Source organism: Lissotriton helveticus, chromosome 3_1 (assembly GCF_964261635.1).
Source record: "Lissotriton helveticus chromosome 3_1, aLisHel1.1, whole genome shotgun sequence".
In the NCBI taxonomy this organism is placed as follows: Eukaryota; Metazoa; Chordata; class Amphibia; order Caudata; family Salamandridae; genus Lissotriton; species Lissotriton helveticus.
The window spans coordinates 313,903,500-313,925,449 of NC_136061.1; the positions used below are offsets into that span (position 1 = coordinate 313,903,500).

At 41.7% G+C, this 21,950-nt stretch overlaps 1 protein-coding gene across 2 annotated transcripts in view; it reads right to left on the bottom strand.

Annotated features, from left to right (window-relative positions):
• VPS53 (VPS53 subunit of GARP complex) overlaps nucleotides 1-21,950 on the bottom strand; it is a 1,098,026-nt gene that overhangs the window by 352,387 nt on the left and 723,689 nt on the right. For both annotated transcript variants that reach the window (XM_078679873.1, XM_078679872.1), the window contains one exon: nucleotides 20,369-20,463. In XM_078679873.1, coding sequence (XP_078535999.1) covers nucleotides 20,369-20,463 — 95 coding nt within the window. The remainder of the gene's footprint in view (nucleotides 1-20,368; nucleotides 20,464-21,950) is intronic.

The window sequence follows — 21,950 nt, forward strand, 5'->3', positions numbered from 1 at the left end:
CTCTGCCGCCATATACAAATCTAATCCTCTCCTCCATTCCTCCATATCCGGCTTTTCGGGCACCCCCCACCGTCGTGCGATATCTCTTTTCGCCACCACTAGGGCCAATAACAGAAAGATGAGCAAGGGGCGGGGAAGGTCCACTTCTGTGCACAAACCCAGCAATGCCAATCTAGGGTCCCGTGGCAGGTCCACCCCCAGGACGTTCCCCAGTTCCAGAAATACATCCTCCCAGTATTCTTGAATTATTTCACAGCCCCAGATTGTATGGAAGAAGTCGCCAGTGTGCCGACGACATCTAAGGCAAGCTGTATCCGTTATCTTACCCATCTTAAAGAGTCTTACCCTGTCAAAGTAGGATCTATGAAGTATTTTGAATTGTATGAGGCGGAAGGCCCTATATTCTTAACCACTGGGTTCATACAAGCTTAAAAATCTAGTAGTTTTAGACAACAAAAATGAATGGTCAACGTGACAAAGCCTCACAACAGTACTTCAGACTCATTTAGCACAGATTTGGGGCTAGATGTATGAAGTTTCCGACCGCAAAAATGCATTTTGGTATGTAGTTAATACCAAATTATGATTCGGTAACATGTTACCGAATTGCAATTTGGAGTTGCGTATACATACCAATTCAGTACATAGAAGGGGAGTGTTTAGGGCATCCCTTCCAAATACGGAAACAGAATGGGATGCATGAATGTTTGTGACTGAAATGCTGTCACAAAACATTCGCTCTCTACCACCAACTCAAAGTTGTTCGTAATGCATTCGCAAATGGGAAGGGGTCCCCTTGGAACCACTGCCTGCTCTTAAAAAAATAAAAATGAAACTTTTCAATAAAACATTTTTAAACGCATCCCGTTTTCCTTTAAGGAAAATGGACTGCATTTAAAAAGAAAGACTGCTTACTTGTCTACATGTACATTCACATCACACAGACAGCCTGGGTGACCAACCCCATCTTGCTCAGTTTGTGTTATTGGTACTAACATCTACATCTTCTTATTGAAATATTTAAGCAGACGAAAACTACAATACATTAAGAAAAGCTTTTTCACCGTGGCATACAACTAGCATCGTAGGGATAGGTCTCTCTACCAGTCCACAGTGGATCGGCCATCTACTACAGCGCAGTACAGCCATCTTTTTGACTGTTCATAGAGTGATCTTGTGTGGAAAGGCCATGGTTCCCTACCTCTAACGCTGCCTATTAAACTTCAGCTTTGTGAACACTGACTTTCACTGTTTTCCTAAAAATAACAAAATCTTGCTTGCATATAGGCTCGCAGCCCATAATGCTTTTTCTTTTCTTCGCTTGACTCAATCAAAAGAGACACATTATGTTTCTCTTTTTCGAATGAGCTGATTTTTTTTCAAACCATTTCATTTGAATCCATTATTTTTCAATTTGATTATCAATATTTCACTGCCAGTTGACATTATTCCAGCCACAATCTCCTATTCTCTCTTCAAACAACTTTCCATGCCCATTTCCTCACTTCTCAATCTCTCTTTAGGAGAGGGTTATCTCCCCACTGAATGGAAGGCGGCACAGGTCATTCCTATTCTCAAGAACACTAAGGCCCCTATGGAAGACCTCTCCAACTTCCAGCCCAAATTATAATTTCCTTTTTCTCAGAAGCTAACATAAACCTTTGAGCTTTTTGCCACTCCCAGACCCCCACAGCTAGCCTCCAACAGCTTGCAGGTGCCCGCCTGATGAACTCCGAAAGGTGCAGTGGGGGATTTCGTTATGTAGAAGACCTTCTTTATCTCCAACTAAAGAGCATAGAAAGCTTTATACAATTCCAACGTAGGCTAAAAACCCATCTCTCCCAACCAGTGAGTGGTCTAGCCAACAATTAATTTCAATGGTTGACCATACCTAATCACCAATTACTGTTGCCTTTATCCTTCCCTTGCGCTCCGTGAAGATTTCTAAAGAGGCTGAGAAGCACCGCAAATTCTACAAAAACTGACTAAACTCGATAAAAATTGCTGCTTTTCACTAATACCCCTTATAAGCACAGAGAGTGTCATGTATTCCTATAGGTCCTGAATCGATCCCCCTATTCCTGACCCTATTCTAGTTAAACAAACCAACAAGTTAACTAGCAGTCAGCCCATGAGGCAGAAAACCCCCATGATGCAGATACTGTTATCTGACGCAGTCACACTACGGCACAGGAACGTGTTATCTGATTAGGTCATAACACTTGCGATCTAATTAGACAAGCGATATTCCTCCAGCCCCTGATAAGGCATACGGAGTTCTCATAACAAATCAAACCTATGACAACCTGGCAAAACCCTGCGGCCATTGTTTTGATTTCACCGAGAACTTTAGTAAAAGAATGTGCTAACGAGCAAGTCGTATGACATCTTTATTGACGTATCTATGTCCATCCTTACGTCAATCTCGGCACCTTAAAGGTATAAATATTACCGATCTTGCCATATGCAAAACACACGCGTGGTGACGAGACGGAGCAGCCATACTTGCCGAAGCGAAGAGCAGAGCAGACCCCGCTGGCAGCAGCCCCGCCTTCCTGACGCGCTGAGAGAAGCTGCTTTCTCCTGCCGAGAATCCAGCACCGGCGTTTCCGGGTAGCCCTCGCAGGCAGCCTGGAATATCGAGACCAGAGAAAGAGATACCATTCCTCATTCATCCTAAATTCCAGGTACAGAACTGAATAACCCCTCACAGAGAATTCTTTAGTTATTCACTTGGCAAAAACAAACTTAACTTAAACTGTAACTATCTATTCCCGCCCACGTATTAGACTTAGGTCAGGTACACGGGGTAGGCGTATCTAGAAACACCAGTTGAGTACGTTTAGTCAAATGTATATGTGTATATAATATATTTTACATAAACAAAGTGGAATCCACTCAAGGTGGTGGTGATCCCTAAAGTGTTGGGGAAGCACACAGTGTTGTTTAAATGCCCCTCACACACCAACAGGCCCCTTGGTGTCATGCTTCATCATCGGGGCCTTCGCACCCCTCTACGGGATGCGGCGTGCTACGACTCGCGGATACGCAGGAGCACTTTGAAGTGGACTATGTGTGGGGGTGTGTGTGTATATAGGATCAAAAATGTGAGTGAGGTGAGGTGAAAGGTTAAAAAATACCTGGCACGTGGGAGGAAAAAATATTTTAATTTAATCCCCGGCTGGTATTGTTAAAAAGAAGTGCAGGGCGTGGTTAAATAGATACGAGTTAAGGTATCGAGAACCACTAGTAAAGTGTCAACATGTTTCGGAGGTCACAGCCTCCTTCTTCAGGACAAGGGTTATGCACTTACCTTCCCCTTACTCACATGCAGAATGTTAAAGTGTATTAAAAAAATTACAAAATTACCACAATGTGTAATATTCCTAACAGTGTTTTAAGTGTTAGCGAATGCAGTTGCGCCCAGTTGGCGAAAGAACTTAGAATTCTAAAATATAAGACCTCATGAGCCTAATCGTATATTGGGGATCCCTCCTTCCTGCTTAGAAAGGACGGTTACTGCATAAGCAATTTGCCTGCCTTCCCTCAACGCGGCTCCGATGAAGTTCACTTGACTATACCAAGAACCATACATAGGAGTTCCCTCCTGCGAGGTCTGGCGGATATAACCTTTCACCCACTCCAGACGTCTTTGGAGTATTTGGGAAAAGGGGTCTGAGTGAGAAAGCACGACTGAGTTACTCTAAATGTCTTACGTTAGTTTTATCGCCCTTTCCAAACGCGTTGGGCGCCATGTAGTGTAGTTCCTATCTTCCCAATAGGCTCTGCGCATTGGAATAATACCTACAGCAGTAAAGGCCTAGGCCAGACGTTAACTAGGTCTACTACTGTCGATACTAGACTTAAAGTTTTGGGTTTGCCAGCTTAGCTCAGAGTTCACTAGAAACTTTCTCGAATGTTCAAGGAGGAATTAACTTCCCTGATTAGACAAGAAGGGATTTAGTTTCTAACAACCATAGAACATGACAACTTTGCTCTCCCCTAATCAAGAGTCAATCTCGAGAGTCGTGTGAACAAAAGGCAAATTATTTTACTCAGTCAGTACGTGCATTCTTAGTCTCATCAGAATGTAGAGAAAAGGAAGAGACGGGCGTGTTCAATAAAAAGGTGTTATTTATTGATCAGTCTCTTTTCTCATACAAGAGAAATGGATCGATATTATTGCAATACTTATAGCTAAGTAAAGTGCATACATTAAAAGCAATAGTATAAAATAATACTGTAAAAACATTGATATGGTTTCTAAGCCATAAGATGTTTTAAAATGAATAAAATATATTATATACACATATACATTTGACTAAACGTACTCAACTGGTGTTTCTAGATACGCCTACCCCGTGTACCTGACCTAAGTCTAATACGTGGGCGGGAATAGATAGTTACAGTTTAAGTTAAGTTTGTTTTTGCCAAGTGAATAACTAAAGAATTCTCTGTGAGGGGTTATTCAGTTCTGTACCTGGAATTTAGGATGAATGAGGAATGGTATCTCTTTCTCTGGTCTCGATATTCCAGGCTGCCTGCGAGGGCTACCCGGAAACGCCGGTGCTGGATTCTCGGCAGGAGAAAGCAGCTTCTCTCAGCGCGTCAGGAAGGCGGGGCTGCTGCCAGCGGGGTCTGCTCTGCTCTTCGCTTCGGCAAGTATGGCTGCTCCGTCTCGTCACCACGCGTGTGTTTTGCATATGGCAAGATCGGTAATATTTATACCTTTACGGTGCCGAGATTGACGTAAGGATGGACATAGATACGTCAATAAAGATGTCATACGACTTGCTCGTTAGCACATTCTTTTACTAAAGTTCTCGGTGAAATCAAAACAATGGCCGCAGGGTTTTGCCAGGTTGTCATAGGTTTGATTTGTTATGAGAACTCCGTATGCCTTATCAGGGGCTGGAGGAATATCGCTTGTCTAATTAGATCGCAAGTGTTATGACCTAATCAGATAACACGTTCCTGTGCCGTAGTGTGACTGCGTCAGATAACGGTATCTGCTTCATGGGGGTTTTCTGCCTCATGGGCTGACTGCTAGTTAACTTGTTGGTTTGTTTAACTAGAATAGGGTCAGGAATAGGGGGATCGATTCAGGACCTATAGGAATACATGACAAGAGTACCCAATAGCACTGAACAGAAAACACGTGGTGAACACCAGCCTGAGTATCTTATCAATAAAGAATAGATATCAGTATTAAGAGGTGTCAACAACAAGAGGTCTTCAACCCTGAGAACTACCAATGTCAAGGCACCTTTAACGTCAACTCAATTAATGCGGCAGTGACTATAAAAAAATTAACAACCCTCAGAGATCTGCAGGGGTGGTAAGATTTGAAGTTGCGAGACTGAAGAAGGGGGCAGTCCAACCCCTGTTCCCTTGGCTATACTCACTCCCTTCCAGATGATTGACAGGAAATATGGCCGAAAAAATGCCTTGAGAAAAAAATATCATCATAAAGAAGACCGATGCTACAGTGAGTGAAGCACACCTTTGCTCTACAGAACTGTATCTATACAAAAATACAAATGAAAAGGCAAGTGCCAAGGTTCAGGGATCTTCATCGCTGAAAATAAAAGAAGAACTGAGGGAGCAAATGCTATTGTAATGAATGTTGAGATCGTGGTGGCTGGCTGCCTTAAATTGAAAGAGCAGTCTTTTGTCTATGTCTATGGGAACAGATTTTTATTTTTCTCTCTTAAAAAGAATGACATGGAAAAAATTTGACAAGCACTGCAGCTCCATATGCTTTAGGTCCACTGAGATATCGTCATGGGTTTAAAATATGTTGTGTTCATTTTCTTACAAAATATATTAAAACATACAGGGGAATGTTACTTTGCATAGACAGTGTTTATCTACATTTTGTTAGAATGATTTTTCCGTTGAAGAAGTGAGATTTTGCACGTTCATGGAAATCTTCTAATGAATATAACTATTGAACAAGATGCTATGATAGTAAACCCCTGCAGCACCCCAAAAAATTATATATATAATAGTGACAGTGGGTAACAAGAATAGTTCCCCGTGCTAAACTCACAGTACACCAGTATGCTACCGGTGATGTAAGTACAATATATAAAAAATACAATACTGAGATAGGTAACAGTTTCAGATAACATAATTTCTTGGGATGATTTCTTTATTCATTCTAGTAGTTAATTTCTTATACAGCCAACCCGTATTTTGCGCACACTGCACTTATTCAGGGCATATATGAATACCATATCCTCTCATGTGTCGCTCCCTCATTAGTGGGTGCTTCCCCCAGTCTCTTAGTATATGGTCTTCAAACTCTGGATTGCTACTTATTTCGAGTATGCATAAATGAATGGTGTCTCTTCCTATGCAACTGTGTTCTATTCTTAAATCCATCAATATCAGCTCCAAAAACGATTCTCTCAGCTTTTTATATGACCCCTAAACAGATGTTACACAATTTCTTTAAGGTTGAAATGTCTCCTTGCTTCTCTTAGTTCCCCATGATAATGGACTTGCGTCTTCTACAGCAACCTCCTTCCTCTGTTACGTCTTCCAATGCACTGAAAGACGTAACAGAGGAAGGAGGTTGATTGAGGAGAAAAATAAATGTGATTATCACAAGAAATTCTGTTGTCTGAAACGGTTACTTAACTCAGTATTTGTGTGTGTGTGTGTATATATATGTATGTGTGTGTATATATATATATATATATATATATATATATAGATATATATATATATATATATATATATATATATATATATATAGATAGATAGATATGTGAGAACCAAATCCTGAGTAGAAAAAGTGAACTCCTTCACAGGAACGGACCACCACAAAAGGATTAAAATTTAGTGCAGTTTATTGAAGCCTTCTCACAACATGACACGTTTCAGCCGGGTTGCCCCGGCCTTGATCACATGACGTGCCAGGAAAAACATCACCCATAAATACTATGAAACAATTTAGAACCCTCCCATTTTTCATATAGAAAGGGTAAAAAGACTAATAGTCATTTATAAAGTGCATAATGCAATAGTGCAAAAACAAGTCCTGTAGTTTGATCAGAAAAAACAGTGGTTTAACAATTAATATTATAAATTGTTAAACAGGATTTAAATATTATTACAAAAAACTAGATTTTACAAATGTAATAATTAGACTCAAGGAAAATCCGGGGCAAGTGCCTAAATCCTAATCCATAGAAAGGACTACCAATATTGCACAATTTGACACAAAAAAATTGATCATAGTAAAGAACCCAATGTGCAAAATGTGAAATGTAGCTGTAAACAGCCATACATTAATAATGATTAAAATAAAATGAAATGAGTATGCGGATGCAATCATCAAGCAAGTCTTACAGAAAAAGATAGAAATTGAAAAGCTTACACTTAATACTTTGGTTTCAACTATGAGCGAGAACAAGATCAGTTCTTAACATGGTACTAATAAATATATATATATATATATATATATATATATATATATATATATATATATATATATATATATATATATATATATATATATATATATATGTATATATATATATATATATATATATGAATAAAATCAGGCTACCAAAGTGGGATCATAGATGAGTACAAGGTTACATCAAATATTTACAAATACTAATTAATTAATAACCCTCTGCCAAAAAGTCCATTAATTAAGACCAATAAAATAACGCAGAATAAAAGGTTATATTACAAATCTGTTATATTCAATAAATATAATACCCAAATATAAAACCTAAATTCATATATATACACATATATACAACTATACAACTATATTTGTAGACCATAATGAATCAAGAGGTAAACATATCAAGAGTATAGTTTGAATAAAAGAGGAATGGAATCCGATATTGAGCCCAACATCAAGTGTATATCAATACAAAGGGGAAACGGCAATTACAACGAAGCCTTTACAACGAAGTCGTTAACCACGCATGCAGTACAACGCATGCGTGGTTAACACGAAAGCCTTTACCACGCATACCTTTACTACGAGGTTTGTACTAAAGGTATATGTGGTAAAGAAAAAAGTAAAAAAAGGGGGGCTTGGGGGGGTCTCCCCCCCAAAAAAGAAACTCACCTGAAGTCACGTCGGGTATCAGCGTCTTTTAAGAGAAAACGGAAAATAAACTTCCGCTTTCTCTTAACGACGTATGACGTCACCACGCTAGTAATTGTGGTAAATGTTATGCGTGGTAAACGAATTCCGTTGTAACGCATGCGTGGTAAAGGCATGCGTTGCAACGGAATTCGTTGTAACGTCATATATTCCATACAAAGCCAACATGAATTGTATAATCATAAAAAGTGGGCCAAATCTTCCCCTGTATTAAGACCATTAGGTATCTTAGTGTTAAGTCTAACTATGTACTGACTCTCTAACTGGCGAAGTTTCTTCTCTCTATCTCCACCACGTATTGATTTAGGAACAGAGTCAATTACATAGTACTTTAAGTCCTCCAATTTATTTTGATGCACAAGTTTAAAATGTCGGGCAACCGGATAAGATGGATCAGAATTCACGATTGCCCGCAAGTGCTGGAGGATCCTATTAAACACAGGGAGTTTGGTACTGCCAATATATGATAGCTAACATGTACATTCAAAAACATATATACCGCACAATCAGTTTTGCACGTAAAATAACCATTGATCTTATTGAGCCTACCAGAGCAAGGATCCAAAAAGGACTGTTTGTTAGTTCCAAACTTACAGGCCCGACAAGAGAAGCATTTTACAAAACCCCTTTTGTTAGTCAGCCAATTGCTTTTATCAGTCACTTCAGGATTAGTTCTAACTAGAGCATCTCGCATGGATGGTGCTCTTCTGAAGGTGACAGTGGGCTGATTTTGGAGTTCTGGAGACAGAGTAATGTCAGTGTGTAAGATGGGCCAATGTCTACTCACAATATTCCTAATGTCCCGCTCCTGACTGCTGAAAGTAGTGATTAACCTTACTGGCGGTGAAACGGTTATTTCAATAGGATTCTCATCCATAACCACACTGACTTCTGTTGGAACACATGCATTCAGTTTATCCAGCGCCCATTGTAGATCTTTGGCATTGTATCCTCTATTTAAGAATCTTTCCTTAGATTCGTTTAGACAAAAATCTAAATCCTCTTTTCTATTACAGATCCTCTTAATGCGTAAAAACTCACCGTAAGGAATACTTTTTATGAGGTGCCTAGGGTGAGCACTGCTGGCGTGCAGGATGGAATTACCAGCTGTTATTTTGCGATGTAATCTTGTGCAAATATTCATGTGGTCAACAAAAACCTCTACATCTAAAAATTCTACCCTAGAATCACTGACTAGTGCTGTAAATTCCAAATTTAGGGAATTGCTATTAATCTTCCTGAAAAACTCCAGGGCTGATTCCTTTGTGCCTTTCCACATGACGAACACGCCATCGATATAACGCCACCATCTGATGACGTGTTCAGAATAATCATCTATGTGGGTCTGCATGAGGACGTGCTTCTCCCACCAGCCAACGTGCAAGCACACATAGCTGGGAGAGAAACACGCCCCCATAGCTACACCTCTAAGTTGATGAAACAATTCCTTATTGAAAATAAAGAAGTTATTGGTCAAGCACATTTCCGTCATCTGGAGTAACATTTTGTTATGTTCACTGTAGCAGATATTCCTGTGAGACAAGAAGAATTTAATAGCATTCAAGCCATCTTGATGATTAATACTCGTGTATAAGGAGCAGATGTCCATCACTAGGAGGTGATAGCCATCCTCCCAAATTACATCTTTAAGTTTTTCCAAGAAGTGTCCTGTATCACGAATAAAAGAAGGCAAATCAGCTACATAGTCATGAAGAAAAAAATCAACGTACTTGGACATAGATTCTAGCAGGCTACCTTGAGCCGAAATAATAGGACGTCCTGGCACTGGGGTTATCTGTTTATGTACTTTAGGGAGTAAATACAAGGTCGGAGTAATAGGATACTCAGTTCTTAAAAAATTGTACTCGTCCTTGTCAATCAAACTCTCCCTTCTCCACTTAGATAGTTCTTTAAAAGTCTGATCCTTAACTTTCAATAGAATAGGAAAAGCTACCTGCTTATAACAATGGACGTCACTCAAATGTTTTCTAGCCTCTTCCAAGTATGCATCACAAGGCCATAGGACAATATTCCCGCCTTTATCTGCTTTATTGATTATAATGTTCTTTTCTTTAGTAAGTTTATCCATTAGGCGGGAATATTGTTGCTCTCTATACTGACATTTTTTGTTCATAGAAATGCATTTTTTGTGAAGATCTTTGAGGTCATTGATCACACAATCCCCAAAAATATCAATGGCATCTCTTGCCATGATCTGCATAAATGTCGAAGGTGGGCGAAAGGGAGTGAGGGCAGCGTTAGTAGTTGAAATACCCATACCTAAAAGATCTTCTTGTGTATTCAGGGAAATACCATCATTAGCTAAACTACTAACTGTGCGTAATGCAGATACATCAGCTACTTGGAAGCGAGTACTAGGCTGGTTATTAGCATTGATCAAAGTTGCTTTAACATTCGCTTTCTTAAGTTTATGGAACTTTATAAGTTTCAACTTTCTGATATATCTAAAAATGTCAATACGAGATTGTACATATTTAAAGTTACTTTTAGGACAGAAAGAAAGTCCCAAAGACAGAAGCTGTAATTCTGCAGTGTTTAATTCGAGCTCAGTCATGTTTATAACAGTATTTTCAGATGATAAAGCTACGTCTTTAGATTGGCTTTCATGAGTATTCAATTCCTTTTCTTGAAGCCTCCGCGCTTTCCTCCTCTCTTTGCGTTGCTTGTTCCGCCTGCAACATTTTGTGACTGTGTTTGGGGTGCCCATGATCTGAGAGTTTGACGTCGATCCTCTATCATGAACCCCAATTCTTCCGAGGGAGTGAAGCTTTGGGGTTCCGACATGTTTAAATGAAGCCCATTATCAATTGGAATTGATTCATCATTACTAGATGGTACACTTGTTCCTGAACTAGATGCAGTATCAGAGACAGTTCCTTGATTTACAGAGATTAATGGTGGTTGAACCCTATTAGTCGCCAATTTTTTTAACATTATCGAAACGCTTGGCGAAAGTAAAAATGCGCCCAGTCTCATAGTCGCGTTTATCACGCGCAAATTTAGTTATTTTCCGATTCATTATAACATTTTCATGTTTATCAAGGCGTCTTTGTATCTCCTCTCTTCTTTTCTTCACAGCATCTTTTTGGTCAAGAGCATCAAGTTCCGCAATTAGTAGCTCAATCTCCGCCGCTATTTCCACTCTATCTATCTCTGCATATTTTACAAGCAATATCACCATGTTCATGGAGCACTCCAAATTGTTCGTAGCCCATTCCTTCAGCATTAAAGGATTCGGTTTATCAAACGAAGGGGCAATTAGAACACGCAATCCTCTGGGCACCCTTCCTGCCTTCTTGTATTTCTCCAGGGATTTACGCTCCCACCACTTGGTAAGTTCGTTTTTTTGTAGTTTTTCTAATTTTTTCAATAAGCTTTTTATATCCTTCAATTCCGATGCTTGCACATTAGACTGTTGTCTGGTCCCTGCAGTTACCGGCATATTAGCAAACATTGCATCCGCACACTCATCCGCACGTTCCTGAGCACGTCAGTTGTGGACGCCATCGCGTAATTTCAGGCAATTAAAGATATGCACAGTTCAAAAATGTTTTTAGCGCCTTATTTCATTTAACTATCCCAATCCAACCAGCAACCTCAAATTCGAAAGATATTTGGTAATGCGGTAGGGAAATATCAGGTCGCAATGTCAAGTTACAAGTTTTTATTTGGTTTGGTACTCCACTGAGGACCACAAATAATATAAAATTCAATTCTTACAGCTTTTTAAAAGTTCTCATGTTAATACAAAGATAAAAGAGGTTTTAAAAATGTATAAAGTTTATAACAAACTAGTTCATTAGGGGGAGTTTTGCAAGCGATAATCAATTCCTTGACGGTGGTGATGCGGCATCTGAGATATATAGGATACAGATGTTTTGCTCTCGCCGCTACTACTTTTAGATTGGGGCATATGAACAGTAGATGCTCCAAGTCCTGCTCCCCGCCGTTACATAGGCTACATATTGGTGACTCGTTTTGATGCCATTTTGATGTTATAGATTGGGTGGGTAGAATGCCCAACCGGAGCAGGATAATTAATCTCCTAGCGCCGTGAGTGAGATTAAAATCTTTGTAGTTCTGGGTTTTCTTAAATACCACTGATTCAGCAAAGTTTTTATATAAAATTAGTTTGGCGCAATGCGATGAGTCAAGGTCAAAGCTTAGTCTTGGGGTGTAGCATTTTAAGAAGAGTTTCAGTTGAGGCGGTGTCCAAGTCAGCAACAGATCAGTACTAATATTCGCCAGTTTGAGGGCGAAAGACATGTTTTTATAAAATACGTGCTTCGTAGAATCATTATCAAAAGTCTCTGTTTTAAGCAGGGAGCGAAGTGTACCATCCTTTGCATGGAGCAGGTTGTATGCCCACCTAATGATGTTTGCGATACCTCGAGAGTAAGAGCTCGTGAGCGATAGTTCAAGGCGGAGTGCTTGTACTGGGATAGACTGCGCTACTTTTAGCATTTTCCTCAAAATCTTTCCTTCTTTTAGGTCCAGGAATGTCCACTGCTTTATAGGTATGTATTCCAGGGCATACGATAAAACTGCAGGGATCTTCACACTGTAGACTTTAAGCAGGGAGGAAAAATGTCTATTTCCCGAGGCCGCATATAACCTTAGCAGTGCTCCTGCGTGTACCTCTGATTTTCTCTACAAGTTTAGAAACTGGCGGTTGTTTTTTAGCGACTTAGTGAAGATCCTACCCAGATAGGTATACTCCTCAACTTCTTTGATTTTTTCGTCACCGAGTCTCCAACAATATTTACTGCTTTTTTTCTTCCCTGAAAAAGAAACTATTTTTGTTTTGGCTAAATTAGGTTATTAGGAAATTTTCCTTAGTATACTTATACAGGGCATCCAGATAGTTTTGTAGTCCAAAGGGTGTTTGGTCCAACACTACAATATCGTCCGCGTAAAGTAGGGTATGAACTTTTTGGGCAGCTACCTTTGGTGGGAAGTTTAGTTCTCGCTGTAGATGCTGAGGCAAATCACTGAGGTATAAGAAGAACAACAACGGGGCAAGGAGGCACCCTTGCTTGAGTCCGTTAGGGGTTGGGATCGGGTTAGTCAGGCCCTTTTCCCTCCCCATTTGTACTTGGCACCAGGTGTCTGTATGCAGTGCAATTATAATTCGTAACAACTGCTCAGGGATTCCTAATTTCTTCAGTTTTTTCCATAGGGTCACTCTATCCACTCGGTCGAACGCTGTGGTAAAGTCGATGAATGCTGCATACACAGGCTGGGATTTAACTACCACATATTTGTCATGGATAGTTTGTAACATCGCGATGTTGTCTAAGACTGAGTGCTTTGGCCTAAAGCCTGCTTGGTAGAGCGGGATCAGTCCCTGTGTGAAAGCCCATTTTTTTAGTTGATCAAGAACCTCTGCAGCAAAGATCTTTCCCGTAGCATCCAGTAGTGCTATCTGCCGGTAATTGCCAGGGTGTTGTCTCGGTCCCTTTTTATATATCGGTATGACGATACTACCCTTCCAGGGTTTCGGCAATTTCCCTATATTGAGGATGAAATTGAAGAGGGGAGATAGTATCGTGCTCCATCCCTTAGGGTCAGTCTGAAGGACCTTAATAGGTATTTGGTCTGGGCCGGTGGCTCCTGTGGTTCCTGTGGTTCTTGCCTTCCTTATATGCATTTCTGCAGAAAAGGGGGACACAGTTCCAATGGATGAGGTAATTCCTTCGCAGTTGTTTGTGGGAGTTATAGGCCTTTCATAGTTAGTGTTTAATTTATACAAGTTGGTCAAATATATCTCACATTCTTTAGGGGGGACTGGGATGGCTTGCAAGGCCTTTTTTGTGCCTGTTTCTTTAGCGATTAGTGACCAGTAAGTACGTTGATTGTACTGTTTTGCTGCTATCCGCAGATCGACCCAGTTTTTATCATGTGTTATACTTTTTTGCCGTTGTTTCTCCCTCTTGCGTTGGTTCTTTAATTTATTAATTTCTGCTTGTCTCGATATAGAGGGCTCCAGGAACTGCGATCTTATTAATTTATTTAACCTTTTTGCGCTTTTAGATGGCCTACTAGTTTTATTTTTGAATCTTGCTGGTACAGCTTGTTGCAATTTGTGTTGGAGCGTTTGTTTTAATGTCTCGATTATCGTCTCAAAGTTTGTTATTAGGTTGGAGGAATAGTTTGCTTGAAGGAGCTGCTTAGTATTTATTAGAGTGGTGACTTTATTGAGTGTAGCGGAATTCCAATATATCTGCCTTTGGTTTGTCTTTACCGTAACTGTACTGGATTTAAACATGATGTGGCTTGTTGGGCATGTGGTCGTTGCCCATTGGGTGTGTAAAGCCTGGATGGCATGGTCGCTTCCTTGGACAAAGTAAGTCTGAAGCTGTGAAACAGACCCATACATATCCAAGCTGCAGATCATATAATCCAAGATTGATATGGAATTCGTTCCCTGTCTCGTATAAGACGCGGGGATGTCACCTTCCAAATTTCCATTTAGGATAGTTCCATTTAGTAAAGGTAGTGATTGTAATAATACTTTCCCCCTTTTGTCAGCCTTGCTTCTGGTCGGGAACAATGGGACTGAAATTTCAAGAGCTTCCTCCTTATACCAGCTTGCCCATTTCGATATTTCTGTGTTAGATAGTTTTCCGTTGAGGTCACCCATGATTATAAAGGGGAGATAGGCTTGAGTTTCTGTTATTAGCTGGATAACTTCCAAGATTTCAACAAATAGCCCATCGTTTTTTTGTCCAGGGGGGATATATACGTTGAAAAGCAAAAAGTTTTTTTGCAGCTCTGAAGTGTCTAACCCCAACCTGATCTTAATACATTGAAAGTGGTTAGATTTTGTAGAGATGATTTCTTGGGCCCAGTTGTACTCTTCGCTTAAAAGGATTGCTATACCTCCCTTCGCATGCCCTCGGCCAACTTCCTGCGCTGGGATATCATAGATGAAATACCCCTCCTGGTAAAAACTTTTTGTTGACCAAGTTTCTTGAATTGCCATTATAGCTGGTTGGTTTTTCGTCAGTTCCATCATCTTTTCTGGTGTTTTCCCTGCTATGTTCCAAGATGATATCAGTAGACCACTGCTAAACTGAGTGCATCTTGTTCCGTGCTTGTTTTTTATTGTTTAAAGTCTCTGCAATCCATAACCAAGACTGATCTACATTTACTGTATCCTTATCTTTGGAACTTTGGCTCCAGATTTCTCTCTCCCCGTCCTTTACTAAGATAATTAGATGATCTGCAGAGTCGCGTATGTAATTAGTTTTTTTATTTTGCTGATTAAAGGTTTTTTGTAATGATCCCTGAGGCAGATTTCTCGGTTTTCCGTCTGTAGATTCCTGTATTGAGGTCAGATCGTAGCCACATTTATGGAGAGTCTCTTTTTCTTTCAGAATAATTCACGGGAGCACTGGTGCCCAAAATTCTACCACGGCGGTTTTAATTTTTTCTTTATCCGGGAAGGTTACTAAGTTGATTTCTTTTCGTGTTAAAGTTTGTAGGGGCAAAATACGTTGAAGGAGGTTAATAATACGGCCACGGTTGAGAGGTGCTTCATCTGTTGGAAACAGCTCTGTTATTTGCAGCTGCGTCGATATTAAATCTTCTTGTGGTGAGTCTTTTTTCCGGTAGTCTTCGGGTCCTTTAAAATGAACTCTTAATGCAGGGCTTACTGGGTCATAAAGGAAGTCTTTTGCCCTTGGGTTTAACGGGTTTTGTTGGAGTATTTTATTATTAGATTTTTCCATAAATTTTTGATTTATTCTCTTTAGAGATATGGGCGATTTTATACTTTCTTCGTGAACAAGGTGGGCATCAGGAGGGGTGGTGGTCTTCTGAAATTTGAGTTTATGCGCTTTTTTCTTTTTAAATCTTCTTAGCGGCTTTCCCCTTTTTTTCTTTCTTTCCACTTGCTTCTTTTTTATATTTTGTAAATCCTGCGCATCCTCACCATTTAGGCCAATGCTGTCCTTTTTTTCTTGGTCCATGACGGGACTGGCCATGATAAGTTTGTCTTTGGGTTTCCTGAATATAGGATATTGGTTAGACTCGCTATTAGTGTGTTCTTTGAAGAGTTTCTTAAGGGAATATACCGTAGTTTTACACTGGTTACTTATTGGTCCCTTACATGATTTATTACCGGTTTGTGTTCGCATTTCTCTTTTCGCCGGCGCTAACTGGCCGGTGCTTTTGATGTCACTTGTTACCTCTTGACAGTTGTCAGATATTCCCTTTACTTTGGATAGCTCGGTTTGTTCTTTTTTCCTTTTTTCTTCCACTAGGAATTTTAAAATTCCTATTTGCACATCAAGTGTTTGATCCGAGTTCTCCAAGATATTACCTAGATGGGCGAGGACCGAATCCAGGATTTTTTGCAGTGTGAAAAGAGACTGCGATACTGGAGTGTTATTGTTCGTTAAGCTGGTGGACTTGAACATAAAAAAGTCCGGGGAATATTCCAGGAGACCCTCTCGGTCCGAGGGTTTTTGTAATGTGCTATTGTGTATAACATCGGGCTCTTCTTGAGGTCCCAGATCTAATTCTCCTTTCTTAACGATTGTTTCAGGATGCATCGAGATATGATCGGGGCTATGTTGAATATTAGATAAGTCCAATGTTGTTTGGCTGGTTGACACTATTTCTGGGGATGAGTCCTCGAGATCTGTTAAGGGGGTTATTTGGTCAACCTCAGATATAATTAAGGTGTGTTCTTTGGGGGGGGCATGTGCACTTCCCTCTTTGTTTTTTCCATCCTCCATTATTTCAGCTGTTATGGCTGGGTTTGACTGATTTATTACTACTAGCCCATCCGTGGTTAATGTTGTAAAATATTTTCGTATTCCGGGGGTTACTGTTATCCTTCCACTTTTCACCGCTTTGTTAGTGGTCTACCTAATTGCCTCTTCTGTCCCCATTCTTTTCATGAAAATGGTTCGTGATCTCAGTTTCTTAAAGGCCATTTCCCTGCACCAGGGCTATTGATAGTATTTTTCCGATAGTAGATTATCAGTTTGGTTAGAGACTGTGGAATGTTAATTTGATTTCACACTGGACAGGGGATTTGGGTGGCTTCCTTCCTCTGGCCTTTATACTCTGGGTTTTAGCTGGTGCCTACTACTCTGTGGTAGCACCAGCTCTTTCAGATTTGAGATGATTTTCAGCTGGGCCGTTTATGGTTGGCGTTCCAACGGTGTTATTCTTATAGCGCCAATCTTAGCGGGCACACCTGCACTCCGCTTAGTTCTACTGCACTCCTGTTTTATGATACTGGTCCTTGCCTGTCACACTTAGACAGACCCTCCTCAAGGTTTCAGCCTATGGGGCCGGCGACGCCTCGACGACACCACCACCTCACTCTCCCGGGCCCGTCTACCCCTTACAGGGGGGCAGCTGCCGTCAGGGAGGGAGCGAGGGTAGCCTCGGGGTTTCGAAGTCACGGGTATTGCAAGAGTTGATAAGGTCTGCCAGTATTGGTGTGTCTCTCTTCTGTGGTATTGGAATGATTTAGTCCGTCGGGTTCTGTTCTTCCCTTTTGTTGTTATTTGAGGGATATCGCATTAAGGCTTGCTCCTCCGTAGTGCTCTTGTCGTCCCTACCACCCAGGCCGACCCTCCGCCACTGGGACGGGGGATCTGTGTTCAGCACTCTGCACTCTGTCACTCGTAGCTTATTGCTCAGCCCTATCAAGCGTGGTAAGGGCTGAATTTTACCATCCCGCTCGCCGTCACGACGATTTTGAATCGGTAGCGGAGGTGAAGCACTAGGTGGGGCCACAGGAGGTAGTTCAGGGGGAGTTCGGGGGGAATGGCAATATTGCTGGCTGTTGTTCGCTGCTATCCCCTTCCCCGTAACCCCCAGTGCCGCTCTCACCGTTGTACTGCTGCTGGAGGTCCAAGCTTTGGTACACGCTTCTTGCCTCTGGATTCCTTTGATTCCTCTGGTTCTTTAGGCACCTCGGGCAGTTGCTTGTGGCTGCGGCTTGATAGTTAGCCTGCCAGGGTTGTGCCTTACTGTGTGCGCGTTAGTGCGTGTGGTTCTTTTAAATATCCTTTGTTGGCTTCTGCCTTACTCCATGCTGGTGGTGGTTCTTCGATTTTTTCTGTTTTTGTCTTTTTGGTGGGTGGCAGGATGCAGACTGTGGGCTGCGGGCTGCGGTCCGCGGTCTGCCGCCGAGCCTCCCTGTTCCTCCTCCTGGTCTGCTCCCGCTCCGCTCCACTCAATGCGCTGTGCAGTTCCCGCCCACGGCAGGCTCACGGCCCAAGCCTCCCGGTGCCCGCTCCTATTCCGCTCCCCGCTTCGCTCCACACAGTACTGTGTGCAGGTCCCGCTCACTGCGGGCTCACAGAAGGCGGGAAGCGGGGTGCGGGCTCACGGTAGGCGGTAGGCGGGCTGCGGTAGGCGTGCCGCGGGCTGCGGGGTGCTGGCTACCGGTTCAATGTCCAGAGTAGGCGTCGGCCCGATGGTCGAGATAGCTTTCGGCTTTTAGCTTCGGCTTCTGCTTTGGTCAATCCTCCAAGCCGCCAAGCCTCCCTGCTCTGCTCCCGCTCCGCTCAGTATGGCTCACACACACTCTCTGTGGCTGCTTCTACTCACTGGCGCCCTCTGCCTGGTCGCAATGTCCTTTTAATCTTCACACCCACACTTATCTGGCAAACGGGCTCCTTCAGCGCTCGAGAGCAAGCGTCTCACCTGCTCGCCAAACGACCCGGACCTGGAGTCCTCCGACGCCGTAGTCCAGCTGCTCGCTCACAACCGGCTAACCGCTTCACCCTCGTTGCGCTCAGAGCTTCCTTGTTAGATATGTATGTAAACATATATGTATGTATGTGTGTATATATATATCTATAGATATAGATATGTATATAGACACACACACACATGTATATATTAAATATATTTACTGCACTTTAGGTATCAGGCATGACGCAGACTGGCCTCCAAGACAGAGAAGTGCTTTAACAGAGCACGAAGAAAGACATCAAGAACAATGTTAAGTGCATAGAACAGTATACTATGTGTGTGTGGTTGGGGGGAGAGCAAGGGTGGTGGAGCAGAGTCAAAACAAGATGTCAAAATTGCACTTTCGTGTATTGTGTCGCCTTAGAGGCTTTTAGATGTAATAGATTTAGTTGGAGCAATAACATGAGCACAGACATAGAAGAAAGTATTTCCTTTCTAGATTATGAAGAACCTATCTTCTATCAAACACTGGAGCGTCTTAAAAGTTTGTCCTTCGTTTGTTGGGTCAAAAAGCTACAAATACATACAAAGAACAGAACACTTCTGGGGCTGACAGCCAATCATTGTAGCAAACGGGAAACACGGCATTTCAATCTCAGAGACAGAAAATTCAGGTAACTAAGTAGAGAATGTGCGACAGCCCAAAGTTGGGTATACAGAGTGTACACCCACTTGGCTAATCTAATGCGCTACCTATGAGGACCTAAAGATGTAGCTACAGGTCCCATCCTGCATCCAATGGCATTACAAATACAGATGTCAACATCTCCAGAATGAACCCACCCCAAGTGTGAATGTATTCTTGCAAAGACTTGAGCTTCCCTTCAACTGTAGACATTCTGAACCTTCACTATTCCAGCCTGAAGGAGCAGCTGGTACCCATTATTTCAAACCTGAGCAGCATTGCTATACATTCACACCCATGCAGTCAGCTTTGCTCATTGAAAGGGCACAGGAAAATATACTGCAAAGCATTCTGTTAGCTATTATGAGTGAAAGTATGATATTAATTCGTTAAAAGGGCTTAAAATGATTTATCAGATTACACATATTGCTCTGATATACTCAAGATGGCTCTATGAGACACAGCATACCTCTCTGCTGAGAGTTATCAAAGGAGATGTGGTATTGTGTAAGTAGTCTATTATAGAACCATGCCCCCCATGTTTAAATACAGCCTCTTCAACTGATGAAATTGTTTGATCCTGGGCAGATCACTTAAGGCCTTGTGCCCGTGTCATTATATGTTTTATATTGGAGTGTTTAAAAAATGTCCAACTCACAGTATGATTTGCTACATAAAACCGGATGTTTACAAGATCAGTGACAGCACGGCAACGTTTGAAGATGTAGGACAGATCAGTTAACTTGTCATCAAATAGTTTATAGAGTGGTCACAACAGTTTCCATTTGAGGACGCTAGCATTAAACAGAAACTTTGGGGATCAGAGATGAAAGAGTAAGGGAAAAAGGCACTTTACTCACTTGTCCTGGGACTCGATGTACACGTAAAGGTGAGGTTCGAAACACTTCGAGAGGATACCATGGAATGGGTTCTCAGGGGCTTTCGGCTTCTTTGGCTGAAAGAATGAAGGAATCTTCTGTGATGTTTGCAGACAATCTCATGGTAATGCATATTATATCGACTCAGGATCCCTTTCCTTCATGTTTCTGTTTGACTCAGGCCAGGGGGCTTATTTAGAGTTTGGCAGACAGGGATCTCCATTACAAACAAGGGGGAGTATCCTCTGGTGGTATCTATACTGATTCCACTGGGTGAAACCTTTACCCACCAGCTCAACTGATACCTTGACGAAGTACCTCCGATGGTCTGCCTTATTTCGACAGACAATCCTACTTAGTTTGTTCCTGTTCCTGACCACCAGGGACAGTTTGGCGGTCTCGAGTAGGAAATGGAATAAATGACAACCATCGGGTAGTAGAAAATGTCCTTCGTCTTAAGGCCATTTGTTTCTAGTGTGCCAATAAACAATACCCGCTTACATAATTTGTTTTCTTTGTGAAAAACAAAAAACTTTTCAGTGCAGGTGCACTGATCATGGCCCCTGCACAGCAAAGCGTCAATTTCTTCAGTGGAGCTACTGAGGCAGTGGCCCTGCTGAAGGCTGTGCCTGCTTGGAGGAAATCTCTAAAAATGGCAGGCTGTAGTTCACTCGGGCACCAGAGTACAGCCCTCCTACTTACCTGGTGGGATGGAGAATAGCCAGGCAAGCACTAAATAGGCACTTGTGTTTACAATTAAAGCATTCTTTTTAAAAGTCGCATCAATGGGGCGGCCCACCCAAAACAAAGAGCAATAACTTTGTATCATGAACTCGTCAAGCCAGGAAGCACCTCAACCTCAGTGCTGAGCCCATGCATTCAACATGGCACTACAACATAAACCCTGGACATGCACTGTGAAAGGCATGGGACCTTTCATTATCCCCAAAGCTTGTCATGCTGCCGTGTGCTGCAGAAGAAAGACCCAATGGTTGAAAAGGGTGCTACTGGGCATGGAGGTATGAAGCAAGTGTCTCAGAAGTGTGAGATCACATGAGAAATGGCTGTCCTACGGATGGGAGAAACAAGTCATTCAATGGCCCTGCTGTCTATTGAAGATTCAAAGAATGAATGTTACAGTGCTGGAAAGTCATATGGTTCGATGGTGCTAGTAGAGAGGAAAACAGATTCTGGCATTAAAAGTAAGTGCTCTGAGGTGTTGAGATTGTGGCACTGAGTCTAAGAGATGGAATTGCTTCATTACTCTTGGAATGCAGCACTACAGGCACTCAATAGTGCACTCTCCATGTTACAAGACAGCACACGGCAGGCTGAATTGACAAGATTTGGTTGAACTGCAGGTGAAGCACGCTTTAACCTCCGGGTCTGGGATTAATTCTGCTACAAGTGCAGACTTAGCAGACACACTGTGATATGAATGATGTTGGCACAAAGAAACACTAGCACATCACGTAGGCCACTAGGATGTAGCTTTAGTACACGGGGTAACAGTATAACTCTCTCCATAATTGTCATCTGAGCCAACTCCTCATGTATCCCTAAA